The following is a 15068-nucleotide window of genomic DNA, read 5'->3' as shown; positions in this document are numbered from 1 at the left end:
GGGTCTATTTCCCTGGCAGATGTTTGGACTGGCTAGTCTTATAAAATTTTTGAGTTAGTTGTCAACAACTAAAAGTCTGACGATATCACAGGGAAACACAAATCTCCAGTTGTTCTTGAGGCACAGGCAGCCCCTGGACAGCCATTCCAGCAAAGAAGCGCTGTGAGGGGCACCAGGAACGGTTCTCAAGCACAGAGGACCCCAAACCAGGACTGCAGTCCAAAGAGTTCTGACTCAGTTCCTCTCAGACACAACGAGGTGAGTACACCCCATCTGAAACACCAGGACAAAAATGGAAAGAAACTGTGACAAAACAAACTTAAGAGGTCTCTGATCAAAAGAGACATATCAAAGCCTAACTTGCCCCCAGAAATCTGAAACTAAAGTCTTTAAATAGAAAAATAAAAATGACTTTAAAACAAAAGAGCTACTAAGTCCTTCTTTTAGAACCACAAGACAGAACTTCTCCAAGCTCACAGGACAGGCAGTCTAAGGAACAGAGGAATGTGCACAGACCTTCTCCTTGTCCTCACTTGGGTCTGGAGCCCAGAGGGGAAGACTGTGTCCCTACCTTCACTCACTCCTCTCCATGAGCTATGACTGGGGCTCAGAACATGGTAAACCAAAAACTCTGGGCATGTACACTCATAGATAGCCCTTAGTAACCTGGCCCAGGTAGATGCTTACTTTAGAGGCCCATTCACTGGTTACTCCATTGTCATGATCACACCTCAGAGAGAGTCACTAGATCTGCTAATAAATATGAGTTTTAATCAGCATAATAAAAATCCAGAGGAAGATGCTTCTAACTCCAAGACAACCCATGAGTGTAGCCACATGAATGAGACATTTCTCCTCTGCTACATATTTTCAGATAATAACTGCTCTGCCCACAGAAAGGAAAACACCTGATAGCCATCTGAGGACCTAAAAAGGAAGATTCTGTTCTAATATGAAGAAAAAAAAAAAAAAAATCACAGCAAAAGTAACCAAAATTTTAATGCAATAAAAGCTTATTTAATTTGATAATGCTCATTTTGTCTTGCTAAAAGAAATGCAAAGGTTTTTGCCCTTTTTTGTCTTCACACCCCCTCAAGTTCAATTTAAAAAAGGTCTTACCTGCTGTTACTTTATTTAGAGTCACTAAGGAACTGAGGACCTTGTTAAAATTCTGCCCCTGATACAAATCATTTGCATCAAATGTCTGAAAGGAAAAATTAAACAAAATTAATAATGTCTTGTGTTGGGTACAGGATAAACGAAGTTCTCACAGCAATGAGAGAACCACATGTAGGATTTCCAGATGAAATCCTAAAGATGCAGCACAACCTGAAAAAGCAGGACCAGTGAACTCAGCTTCTGGTCTGGGGGTGGGAGATCTAACAGAATTCCCTTAAGTGCACCTTAATCCTGGGCCTGAGACCAACTCCCCACCCTCCTTCGTAACCTGGATTGGGAGCACTTCCCTGGTTAGGAAGCCAATTTTGCCTGCACTCAGTGAATGCTGGAGTGGTTTCCTAATCCTTCTCTCCTTAGATTAAGGCAGAGGCTGCAGGACAGGCACACTACAGATTTCCTCTTCTAGTCACAGTCAATTCCAAAGCTAACACCAGCAAAAGAGAAACACAGGCATCAGAATGAATGTGAGAGTAAAATGAGGGGAAGATAGAAAATTGCAGATTCCAGAATGAGGACAGGTATGGGAAGAAGAGGGTCCTCAACCCTCAGGTCAGAGAGCTGAGCCAGACCAGTGCTGTCAACTTGAAATTCCTCCAATCTGGGCAGCCTACAGACTAGGGGAAAGACGAGTCAGTTCCAGTGCAAGCATGCAAGCATGTGCAAGCATGTGAGTATGAGTACACACTCTCACACATACATACAGGAGCTAAAAAAATAAGGCATGTTAGCTTGTTCAGAAGCCTTACAGCAAGTCTAAAATGTGTGTACACACACACACACACACACACACACACACCATTCCCAAATATTACCTAAAGATTACATATAGCTTTTCATCACCAAATAAACCCCACAAAAAAATTTTAATAGTCAAATCATCCACAACTCTGCCAGAAAAATTATGAAAAACTTTCTTTCAAAAATGCAAATAACAGAAAGATATAGTATTTAGATACCAAAATGTAAATTGTGTTAACATACTTAAAAGTTTCTCTCAGTTGGACAGAAATGAACAAACATCTAGGAATGAATTATCAGCAAAGGAGGGCTCTGACTTCCTCTCGCAGTTGACTGCCACCTCTTTACCCATTTGGTCAGTTCCTCTCTCTCACAGGTCCTGCCAGAACCACCCCTACCTCCTTCCTGCCTCCGGACTCCCACCCACTTTCCTGGCCAACTCACTAATCTGACTTCTTCCCTTTGCTGGCCAACTCACTAATCTGACTTTTTCCCAGCCTCACTTCCTTAACCAAGACTCAGTTAGGTCCCCTAACCAGGCTCCGCCGCACATTTATCACAAAGACAACTTTACATTCAATGTGTGTATGTCACCCTGGACTGTAAAATCTACAGAGCAGATTTTACAACACCCAACATCTAGCAAAATGGCCAGTACACAGTAAAAACTCAAATGTTTGCTGAATAATAAATGCACCAATCCAGCCACTCATCCACCATTCACATTAAAAGCAGCTAGGAGCCATTCTAAATCTGAATAATTACTGTTCTCTGCCTCAGAAATCATCTTCAGTTAATAATCTTCTGCCATTAATTTCTGAAATAAGTAAAAATCATCAAGAGGTATGCTTAAACATAAACAAAAAAAGAAAGTCAAGAAAGGCCATCAAATCACTGAGTCAAGGGAGGAGCTGAAAATACAACTCACTTTTTCTAAAAGCTTGTGGTTCCATTTACTTTTTTCTAAAAACTTAACAGAGCTACAAGATTTAAGAGATGTGAATATGTCTAAGCATTCTGTATACAATTACTGATGCCATCTCATATAGTTGAAGTACAAAATAAAGCTAATTTCATGATGCCCGATCCTTCCTATAAAGAGGTAGACCTCACAACAGTCTTAAGAATCATCTGATAATATACAATTTAATCCATTTATTCTAATATTTATTTTTTTCAGAAGTTGCAAGTCAAATAAGAACATTATCTAGGTGATATATCCACCTACATCTTTTAATGGGTTACACTGTTTTTTTTTTAAAGGAAAGTATTGACTTCAGTAGGACTCAGTTTTCTTATACATAGAACATGGAAGTTCCCACACATGTAAAATTCTATAGTAGTTAATCTGCATGTCTTTCATCCTTAAAGTTATAATTCTAGAGCCTGGAAAATTAAAACTGTGGTATTCTACAAAAAGAAATACATATAAAATGTCTACTAACCTTCATTGTGGTGAGGCAGCGAGTCATAAAACTCAGGAAAACAGGATGTTGAAAACTGAAGTTTCCTGTTATTCCAGAACTATATATCTTTCTTACTTGGATACCAGGAAGCGCCTGGTTGGCTAAAACTGCACGCCAATGAGGTTCAATGTGACATCACAACCTAAGTGAATTCACATGTATCCCACATTTCTTAACAAGAAACTACACAAGGAAATGAGACAAATGATTGCCTCTAATAGGGAAAAAAGCATATTCTGAGTCAATAAAAGTTTTTGACTAAAATGCTTCTCCAGAGAAAGATAAGACTATTTCCCGAAATAGGAATCTATTCAACAAAACACAAAACCAGAAAAATCTTAAGGCACTGAAAAAGTTTGTACTATGAGAACAAAAGGGAAGTCTCGTTAGAACTTTTATAGAAACTTCTCTGAAAAAATAAGTCAGCATGTATAGGAGAATGACCCAGGACATTTAGCACTCTCAACTGCCCCTAGGAGCCCAGCCCACCTCATGACCTAACAACCGCTGACGCTCTAAGGGCAGCACACTCTCACCTCTGGCTGGGGTATGGAGCAAGCAGGAAGGAAGGAAACAAATACAGAGGTCCCTTTTCTTCGGGTGGTATTGGGAGAGTGATTATCAGGAGGGGCTGCATATTAGGATCTCCTGGAACTTTACAAAACCAAGATTATTTTACAAAATCAAGCCACATCGCAAACCAATTTAATTAGAATCTCTACGGACAGAACCTAGAATCAACACGTTAATGCTCTCCAGGTGATTCTGAGAGCCCAAGGGTGAGAAGCAGCTCCCTGGAAACAAAAGAAAAGTGTTCTGAATCCTCTCCCTGGACAGGCTCACCCTCATTCCTGTCCCTTATAAGTACAGTAAGGAGAAAACACTCAATACCCCACAAATCTTAGCACTTATCCAGTTGGAATTACCAAAAACTCACCTTTACTTTGACATTTAAGTGAATTAAATGTGCAGTAGAATAATCCAATATTCTCAACAAAATAAATTAACCTACCAGTATTCCACCAAAAAAACTCATAATATTGAATATATTAGTTTATTTTTAATATTTTACTTTTAATAGAAACAATACTACATAATGAAATACAACAATTACAACCCATATAGAAACCAGGATAGAAGAGGCCCCGAGTATTAAAAGTGGGACATAAAAATACTTTCTAAGAACTTTCTCTAGTCTTTCACGGGGGGAAAAGAGGTAGGGCTGAATTAATGTGACAAGGCATGTAATGGGAAGGAGGCAATTCTGTTCGCAGGACAAGTAACCCTTCTGAACGTAAAGACTGCCCCCTGCTGGTTACTTTCTGAAATACAAAATAACTATCAAGGGGAAAAAAGTTTCCTCAACTATTATAGGTGCTCAAGAACACCTTAAATACCATCCGGAGAAGGGGCCTTAAGTCTCCACACCCTGCACTGCACACACCACAAACATACACTACTTCTGTAGCACATATCACACATGTACACTGCCTCTGCAGCATATCCCACACACAACACATACATTTGCTCTTGTGTAGCACAGTAAATACTGTACACTGCACATGCACACTGCTTCTGCAGCACACACCACAGCATGCACTGCACACTACTCCTGCAGCACACCCCACACACTGCACATACAGCACATGCACACTGCTTCTGAGGCACACACCACACCACACAGCACAGCACACGCACTCTCTGGTGTCAGCCTACACTAATGTACATTAGCAAGATTCCAGCTTATACTCCAACAGGAGACTGCCTTACTCCATATCAAAATGCTACAGTTCACATCCAGAATTCCCACCCAAGCTGCCACTTCTGACACAGACCCCAGCCTTGACAATCACCTTTCAGTCTCAACAGCGTGAACTCTTTCGCCACCCCAATGCTAATGAGGGAAAATACAGACACCAGCATGAAAGAGGAAGGATACTCGTGGCAGTCAGCACCCTGGGTCTGCTCAACACTGTGGATGTCATGAGCTGTGCCTGCAGACCAACACCAAAACAGCTGCCCCATTTGGGAACCCTTCTGTAGAACTGTCACTGCCCCTTTACTGTCTGCTTGAAACTGAATTATCCAAAGCCTTTCCCACTACTAACTCTCAGAGCGGGAATCATGGCTGACCTCCCAAGCCCATTTTTAAATACTGTGAACAATGTACAATCACAAAATCCAAGCAGCAATAGCAACAAAGGTGGGGGTGCCAGGCAAAGGTTGTGCCTTTCGTTACCAATCAAAAAAAGCAGGAAATGAACTATTTTAAAGGGAAAAGTTCTAAAATCCAGGTTGATGAAAGTGTATTCCACAAATACAATTACAGGCAGAAATATGTTAAAAGAAACATGCAAGTACAGATGCAGCAGAATCACCCCAAAACTAACAACTACCTTTTATCAGGGAAAAGTACCAAATACCAAAAAGATTCTAGCCAAGAATATATCATTCTCCTTGAATCAATCAAAGCAGGGTACCGCTATAATCTTCTAAAAGTATGAGAACACTTTTTTTTTTTTTTGGTCTCGAGAGGCTTGGCTAACTTTCCCATGCAGGCAGGAAGCACAGTGAGTTACTGCAGTTCCCTGCCTGCAAGACTCAACTTAGTGGCCAAAAAATATCTTCAAGACAAAAAGACAAGAGAAGCTCTTAGCCATGGCCTCTACTTTTTCCTCCAGTGTCTCTCACAAGCATTTACATCCTATTCCTCTATTGGAGAAAAATCCAGAACCATATAATCCAGAGGGTTACAATTATCTACATAAACAAAAAAAAGAGCACATCACTAACCCAGCCGATCCCAAACCTAATAATGAAGACTCCAGGCTCTTTTTTCCCAACACCAGCTAGTCCTGGATATCATTTTACAAAAACAAGGCACAATTTGAAGAGAAACTTGGAGGAAAATGAAAAGGACCACAAGAGGGCTCTGAATGTAAGGAACCAAAAGCAGACCCAGCTGCCTGCCGCTACAAAAGCCAATACTTAAGAGGGAGGTGCTGATGTAAAGGAAAGTGGTTTGTTTTCAGGTGCTGGCCACCTAGAGGATGGGGGACTCATGTCACAAAGCCCATCTCCACCTCTCAGTGCAGGGAGAGGTTTTTGTAAGAAGGGAGAAGGAGGGGGCTGAAAAGTTCTCTACGTGCAGACGAGCACAGTCCATTCCGATAAGGTGAGTGATGGTCCAGGTGCATCATCCTGGATCATGTCATCCTTGATTCACATTACCCTGGCTCCACGGTTGAAGATCAGCAAATCTCAGGGAGTTGGGATGCCTGAGGGTCGGAGTCTGTATCTTTCGAAATTAGTTCCTAGGCTTCTTACACAAACATGCTGTTCATCTACAAGCTACATATTTGTCAGAAAGAATGTAAAAGAACAGTGGGATGCGTTATACTTTCCCATCATTACAATTTTCCACTCTTACATGAACACAGGAACAGTGCAGAAAGACAAAAAACTGAGACTAGAAGGACAATGAGCCAACTGGACATAGTGGTCACTGCAGGACACACTGGACTCACCAGCCAGTCACTTTGAGAGAAAGAGAGCTCTAGCAGAAAACAGTCCAAGACAGCTGGCATAAACCAGGGCCAACCCAGACAAACTAGGCTTTATGGCCTCCAGAAGTCTATGATTTCCCAATCCAAGCCCAAAAGAAGAGCAGGGAGGAATGACAAGTAAGCACAAGTCTTCCGAAAGCCAACTTCCCTCTCAGCACTGGCCACTGTGGAGAGGTTACTGCATGCCCTGGGCACCATTGTCCTCACCCAGGAAGGGAGAAGCTCAACTGGCTGACCTTTGCAAGGCACTTCTTACACAGTGTAATTTTTAAAGAATTATTGCAGACTTTGAGCAAGGGAGAACGAGGGTCTAGAGGCCTAGCAGAAGCGAAAATGTAAGGTGTGGGAAATTCAGAAGATGGCCTTCCTGACATGCTTCTGTAAAGGCTGAAGGGGAGGGGGTGGGACAGGGAAAATGAGTTACAGCTCCACAAAAGATATTCTTCTTTTCTAGAGCTGCATCCCCTATGATTAGGTTCCAGAGAAAAAAAGGCTCCAGCCTCTAACTGGGAGAGGGACAAAAGAAACTGCTGCTAGGCCTGGAGAGACAAGGAGGCCACCAGGTTCGTGTTAGTGAGAGGACACTTCTGAATGCCTGACAGGACCCCCTTCCCACCCAGCACGCAAGAGGGGTGCTTACCTAAGCTGTGGTCTGCCTCATAAGAGACGGGGGCTGCAGAGAGCCCCAGTTCACTGGCACTGTGCTGGATGCTACAACTCGGGGAGGAAAGAAAGCACCTGCCATGGACTTCAGAAAGGGCTTTTAAAAGCAGTTGACAACCATGTGTGGTCTTAGCAGATGTGCAGACACTCAGCTATAGTCAAAAGGCAGAGAGAGAAGCCACACCATCTGTATCAGAAGGATACCATCTGCTCTGAGAAGCTTTCAACACTGCCCAGTGTTCCTCCCTAATCTGTCCAGCAACGGCCCAGAGTAACTGGCTCCTTGGAGCACCTACCACCCTTACCACTAACCCACCATAAAATATTGCCAGTGACACACCACTGAAATGGCTAAAACTGACCATCAAAGACCTGACAATCTGGTTTGGCCTTAACTTTTGCTAGTCCTCTACAAATATCCTATTTTGGCATATTATTTATTTATATGGTCCCATTATAATATCAAGTTTGGTTCCTAAACTAACACCTAAAGTAAGGACGGCTCACCTATGCATAAGGAAAATGAGGCTGTGTCACACACATTAATCCACTATCCACAGCATGCAAGGCGATGCTATCAGTGTGACCCCGTGTGCATTTGGGAGAATTCTCACATGCATAAACCTCTAGCCAGGTAGAAGATAGCTTTGTTTTAGTAGAGATTTGTTGAAAAAGAGAGGTTTCAAAGGCACAAGTTAGACTTCTGGTCAAGATGGAGACCTAGACTGACATGCTCTGTCTCCCTCCACAACTAAGAAGGAATACAACTACCTCAAAACCAGAGACAACCAGAAGTTTCAGAAAATAAAGCTACATGGAAGTCCAACATATGAAGTTATAAAGAAGTGGTGCTCATCCAGACGGGTAGGAGGAGCAAAGCCGGGGTGGAGAGATCAAGCTGTGCTAGTGGCGGCAGCTGCGGAGACGGCGAGAAGCGCCTGGGGAGCACCCCCGGCTGCAGACTAAATCCGTCAGCTCACAATTCCCACGCTGGGGAAGGCAGACCCCATTGCCTTGGGCTGTGAGGCCCGGAGGGCATGGGGACGAAGGAGGAGGCTCCCAGTCTTTCAGCAGAGAGTGAACAGCAGGAATCCATCTTGGACCCCTGCCCCCACACAAAACACCACAGTGTGGTGAGAAGGGTCGCCCGGTAGTGACAAGTTCACAGGGCTCCGCCCCCTATAGCGCAGGAGGTGTGACAACCCTGCTCAGGAAGCAAAGGTAAACACCAAACTATCAAAATGGCACAGATCATGATAAAGATCCTAATCACGCAGCTAACCAGACAGCAAATATCTAATCTAACAGGTCAGCAGATAGGGAATCTTTCTGAGGCACAGTTCAGAGCTTTGGTTATAAGAATGCTTACAGACCTAACAGCAGATCTTAAACAAGATGGGGAAGGAATGAAGGCTAGTCTTGCTGAAACGAGTGAAAACACATACGAAACTAGTGGTGAGGAAAAGAAAACCAGGTATCAAATCAACCAATACGAACATAGGGAAGTAATAGTCAACTGGTGGAGAAAGAGGAAATGAAAAGTGGGGAAAATGAGGAGAGGCTCAGAAACCTATGGGACAGCTATAAGCGGGCCAACATCCGAATCACAGGGTTGCCAGAAGGTGAAGAAGAAGAACTAGAAATTGAAAAATTATGTGAAAAAATAATGAAGCAGAACTTCCCTAACTTGGGGAAGGATATAGACTTACAGGTCCAGGAAGCACAGAGAGTTCCAAAAAACCTGGACCCAGGGAGAACCACACCAAGACACACTATAATCAAAATGTCAAAAATTAAGGATAAAGAGAGAATCTTAAAAGCAGCAAGAGAGAAGAAGAGAATTACATATAAAGGGGTCCCAATAAGACTATCAGCTGATTTCTCAAAAGAAACTGCAGGCAAGAAGGGACTGGTAAGAAATATTCAAAGTAATTAAAAGCAAAAACTTACAACCACAATTACTCCCTCCAGTGAAGCTGTCATTCAGAATAGAAGGGCAGAGAAAGTGCTTCCAGGACAAAGTAAAACTCAAGGAGTTCATCAGATCCAAACCACTGTCATATGAAATGTTAAAGGGACTTGTTTAGGAGAAAGAGGATCAAAACTATAAACATTAAAATGAAAACTGTATCACAACAACCAAAAATAGAAGCTAGGGAATCAAAACAAAGGCAAACTAAGTAGGCAACAAGAGTGGGGTAAGAATTATAGGTATGGAGAACATTTGGGGGGAAGGTCAACAGGGAGGGGGAAGCGGTGAAAGGGAGGGAGCTGGTACAGGAATTAAGAAGCATAGTAGGAGGGAGTAAGTAGATAGGAAGAGGTTGAGAAGAACTATATGCACGACCAATGGGTATGGACTAAGGGGGGGCCAAATGAAGGGAGGGGCGGTCACTGGGTGGAGGGGAACAAAGGGAAAAGAAATTGGGACAACTGTAACAGCATAATCAGTAAAGCATATTTAATAAAAAAAATTTTTTTTAAACAAAAGGCACACATTTTAAGAGCTGATACTGATCCAATCTAGAATGTTCACATTCATCAGCATATTTTCAGCTTCCTTTGTCTCTTTAACTCAAAGTACTGCAGCTCACAGTGTCACTGCAACTCACTGTGTCACTACTTTCTTCCATTGACACACCTCCCTGGAAGAGAGCTGTGCATATTAACCAACTGCCATACCTTCCCATGGGCTCCAGCCAAGGAGATGTGAGCGCACAAGCCATGCACCAGCTCTGAGCAGGATGATGCACACAGGCTCCATGCAAAAGCTTTAGGAGCCTCTGAGTGTTTCTGCCAACCTCCCTGTTCTTTTCCTCTAAATGACTAGCACATCATATTGTTTGTGAGAAAGAAGTCATCAGTGCAGCCCAGGGAAGGGGGCCAAGGCCCTGCCTCTAGGAGGGAGAAGTATCCAAAAATGTGAGGACAGTGCTTAAAAACCACCAGTATGCCCACCCACTATGGGAGTCCTACCTCATGTGCCATACTTTTCTCTTTCAATTGAGTTAGCACACCTTCTAATTAGATAAATCAGATATCAAGTCCATTCTGTAGAGTGCTGATACACCTGACAAAGAAGTGGAACAGGCTTCCCCAAGGTAACCGAAGACACCTGAATCGCTGAATTTGCCACACCTTGGCTTCACCTGAATCTTAATGAGACCTAAAAGGCTTCCCACTATCACTGAGTTTGCCTCACTTTGGCTTCCAAAGTCACAGATGGTATTAGAAATTAAAAGTACCATTTCCATAAAGGACAAACTTTATATCACAAAATAGATTGTGTTAGACATCATATATGAATATCTTGTTAGCCAGGAATCTTTCAACTGCAAGCAAGTGAAACCCAACTCAAACTGGTTTAAACAAACAAAAAATTACCAGTTCACATAACTGACAAGATGGCAAGAGCCACAGTACAAAAAAGGAAAGCTTAAAGCTATCTCTTTACTCTGCTTTCCTTGGTGTGGGCCACAATTTCAGGAGTGTTCTTCCTGGTCCACTGCCAACAGCCCCACACAGCCAGCAAGTCCACCACCTCAGCAGCTCTGGCTGTGCCTGCCTGACTCCACTGCACAGCCACTGAGGCAGAGCATCAAGTAAAGCTGTGCAAGTCAGTAACGTGCACAGCCTCCTGGCAAACCTGCACTCATGCATGGCTCACACTGCAGAGTAAGGCGGCCCCTACAACACTACACCTAACCAGATGTAGACTAATGGGGTCAATGCACTACAATAATGAGCACCATCACAACTGCTTTCTCACACACCCTACTCATCGAGTCTCATCAATTACCACAGCAACCTGGCCTGAAAACAGATCCTGACCTACCTGGCCATACTGATATGAAAGCAAATTACATGACCCCCATATAAATGATGTCCCTAGCTGATAACACCTATAGGTATACTAAAAAAGAAAATACAAGGAATGTGGAGAGAGAAAGTCTTCCTTCCACCATCTCTGTACTAATGGAAAGACACCTACAACATAAGGCCAACTAAGTGCTTTCTCAATCATGCAGCTAATATTCCAAATGAAAATGAACCAGGTCAGCTCTTACAGTGAGTTTATGAGGAAGCTATTCTTGACACAAGAAATTGTTACTTTTGGCACAGTTCTGGAGTATGGTTCATGAAGTTTAAAAATAAAATTTTGTCCTATCACATTGTCAAATGGAATTTGAGATTTTAGAACAAGATGAGTAAAAGTGAATCTTAAATAAGTTGTGCTATTTAAGTTTAATGCAAATGGTTCCTCTACTGTTGGAATATATGAAAAACAGAGATCCAGCAATGAATTTTCTTCTTGGCTTCTGTAGATTTTGTACTTAATTCCACCTACTTCCACACCTCAGGCATAAAATTATAGAGTTTGATGACAATTCTATCAATACATACAGCACTTGCACCCAACATGCCCCCAAACAATTTCTTTCCGTTTAAAATGAGAATTAAGTCATGTTCTTTTTTTATATGGATTCTACTGTATCAACACCCAAAACACAGGGGCAGGGACCACCTACAAAACAGAAATACCAGCCAAATAGTTTAGGTACATTTTCCAAGAAGGGCTAGGGGAGGGGAGAGGACAAAGTCCTGAGAAGAGGAAAGACAACTGAGCAACTACAGCATTTCAAGTTTAAAGGTCTTGGTCACAAACAGAAATCACCTGAGAGGCTGAAGCAGCAAAAAGGAGGGACAGAGCACCAAAAACAGGCCCCAGGGTGCCATGCTGGAGACTTCATGCCAATCTTATTTCTCCAACAGGTATGGAGAGGAGAGGCAGACTGGCTAAGGGCTTCAGGACCGAGACACAACATGGCAGTGGGTTCTCTAGATTTTCTTTTTGCTTCAAATGCCACAGACTAGGCACTAGAGAATACTTTAGCCAAGACACATAAAAGGGTGCAGATAAAAACAGCCTGGAGAAAAGCCAGTCCTTCTGGCCAGAGCACCAGGAAAAAGGCAGCCCAACAGACAAGAAACTTCTAGACAATAACACCAGGGGAAATGTGGCCCACCTTACCCCACCTTGACAAAATGCCCCTCTCTCCAGCCTGCCCACCATGCCCCATAGAGTTCCTCATCTTTCATATAGGAGTAAAGTTGAAGATGATAAATCAAGAAATACAGGTTTCTGGTATAGTATTACTGAAAAATTAAGAATCACCAAACAGTGCAATTAGTAAAAATTGGTATACAGAGAGGTTGGGTGGGAGGTGGGAGGCAGGGCAAGTATACTAAATCCTTCCCTTTCATGGAGATCGAAATGAAGGAAGCCACAGGGGGACACACAGGAAATGAATTAGAAGAGGATTTTAGAGGGCCTTGTAACTATTAGCTATTACAATGATAACATGAGAAAGTACACGTACTTTATAAACTATTCAATGCTATACAAATACAACATTTCACAATGTGACATGAAAAGTTCAAAGGAAGTTTGAGTGGTCAGAAAAAACAGAACAGTAGATAGTGCTTGACTTGAGGCTAGAGGACAGATGCCATCAAAACATCCAGATGTTCAGACACTTTACAGAAAAAAAGTATGTAAGCTTAAGACCAAATATTTTCATTCAGACATCTTTGTTTTTTAAAAAAGTTAGGACCCAATACTTCTAAATGTCAAAAAAAATGCTCTCTCTTTGCCTGCCCTTACCTATGTAATCTCTAGTTTCCAGTATATGTACATTGTGTACTTATTTCAAAACAAGTATCACTTAATAAAGCTTGCTAGCATGAGCACAATGACACAGTGTGATTGCTAGCATGCTGCATCCCCAGACCTCTTTACCACTTGCTGGTCTTCGTTCTGCTATAGTTGAGTCCCTAGCGCTAGCACAATCTCTGTTAGCATAAATATATATACATATAATACACATCTATGTATGTATATATGTATGTATGTATGTATACATACACACACACACTTTCTAAAACGTTTAGCACCTGTTTAGGCTGAGCGTTCTCCTTCTGTGCCTAGTATAATCTCCAACACAATAAAACTTTCCCCCAAAGTAATAGGTTATCACATACCCCAAGCAGTAAGGCCCCAGAATGCCACAATTCAGATTCCTTACCAATTCCTATTTAGGATAATTCATCAAATCCCAGACACTTTCTTGGTTCAACTCAACAAATCAACTTGAGAAGCCTGAAGGTCAACAAGGAAGCAGTGACAGGCTTTGCCCCTACCCCCAGGTGCTTTGTCCACCCATCTTTTTCAAGCCTAGCCATCTGAAAGGCCTCTTTCTCTCTCTAAATCCCAACTCTATGTAACTGTCCCTCTTGTAGGGCTTACAGGAGCTGCTGTATCCCAGTTATGTGTATTCATTTTATTCGCTACACAATGCTCTCCAATGCTTCCAGTAGAGACATGTTGTGCATCTGTGCATTCCCTCAGGACAGGGCATGGCACAGGCACAAGGAACATCCTCATAAATTGTATGCAGACTGACTAACATCACCCCAAGAAACACATCCCTAGTCTCCAGTAGAATGAAATACAAACTTGTTCTTCAGGATCACATTTTTCAGAACACATTTAGAACACAATAAATGCTCTAGTCAAAAAGAATACCATGTTCTCATCCTACGTGAATGATGTAGCAATCTTCCTAAGAACACTCCCAGTCATATATGAAATTACCTTCTCCTCTTCCATGGGCCAGTTCTAAATTAAAATTCCATCAAGTTGCTGAAAACTAGGAAGGAGGTAAGTTTCCAGGTCTTGTCTTGGCAAAGGGATCTCAAATTTGAAATTGAGACAACATGAAACTTCTTATTATGCAAACTTCCAATCCCCTAAGCTGCCTTGTTCTGATTCTTCAAACGTCTTCATTTAATTAATATTCTTGAAACTCCTGACCATGACACATAATTTTTTAAAAATGCATTTTAGAATGAAGAGTGTGAAAAAAAATGCATTTTACATTATAACCAGGACACACAATATTCCAAGTTGTTGTACAATTTTGAATAAATTCACCACTAACAGATAAACAACTAGCAATTGCAACAAGGACAGAATTTACTCAAGCTTTTAATAAAGTTGCTAATGATCCATTGGCTCTAATTTCTTTATTCTCCAGGTTATAAATCCTTCCCTATACTGAATGGCTTTCACTGAGTTATTCACCACACCCAAAACAATGGGGGAATATATAGAAAACTAACAAATTTGCAATTAAAGATCCTAAATCTTAAGTTAATTCCATCTCAGTTGCATGATGGAGATTAGTTAACACATGTATTAAGAATTCAAAAATACATGAACATTATGGACACTACATTTGCTTGGTTCTCTGAAAAGACCAACTGTCCAAGGGTCCATAATCTTCCCTCAGTCCTCTTCCTGTTTACAGAGCTTCCACCAATGTACTGCCACCATCCCCTTGTTTCAGCTGATCTTCAACTCTAACTTTAGAAGTTCTGGAATCTCCATAAACCT

At 41.9% G+C, this 15068-nt stretch overlaps 1 protein-coding gene across 4 annotated transcripts in view; it reads right to left on the bottom strand.

The window, feature by feature from the left end:
- ARHGEF7 (Rho guanine nucleotide exchange factor 7) overlaps window positions 1-15068 on the bottom strand; it is a 146868-nt gene that overhangs the window by 86383 nt on the left and 45417 nt on the right. For 3 of the 4 annotated variants that reach the window (XM_090258797.1, XM_090258796.1, XM_090258794.1), the window contains exon 3: window positions 1120-1204. In XM_090258797.1, the coding sequence (XP_090114923.1) occupies window positions 1120-1204 (85 nt within the window). Of the gene's footprint in view, window positions 1-1119; window positions 1205-3362; window positions 3402-15068 lie in introns of those variants that run through there. The other variant, XM_090258795.1, reaches the window with a different exon arrangement.

Source organism: Furipterus horrens, unplaced genomic scaffold, assembly GCF_987537825.1.
Source record: "Furipterus horrens unplaced genomic scaffold, mFurHor1.1.pri manual_scaffold_12, whole genome shotgun sequence".
Taxonomy (NCBI): domain Eukaryota; kingdom Metazoa; phylum Chordata; class Mammalia; order Chiroptera; family Furipteridae; genus Furipterus; species Furipterus horrens.
Note: the sequence above shows the minus strand (reverse complement) of the source record. Positions and strands in the feature narration are given on the sequence as shown.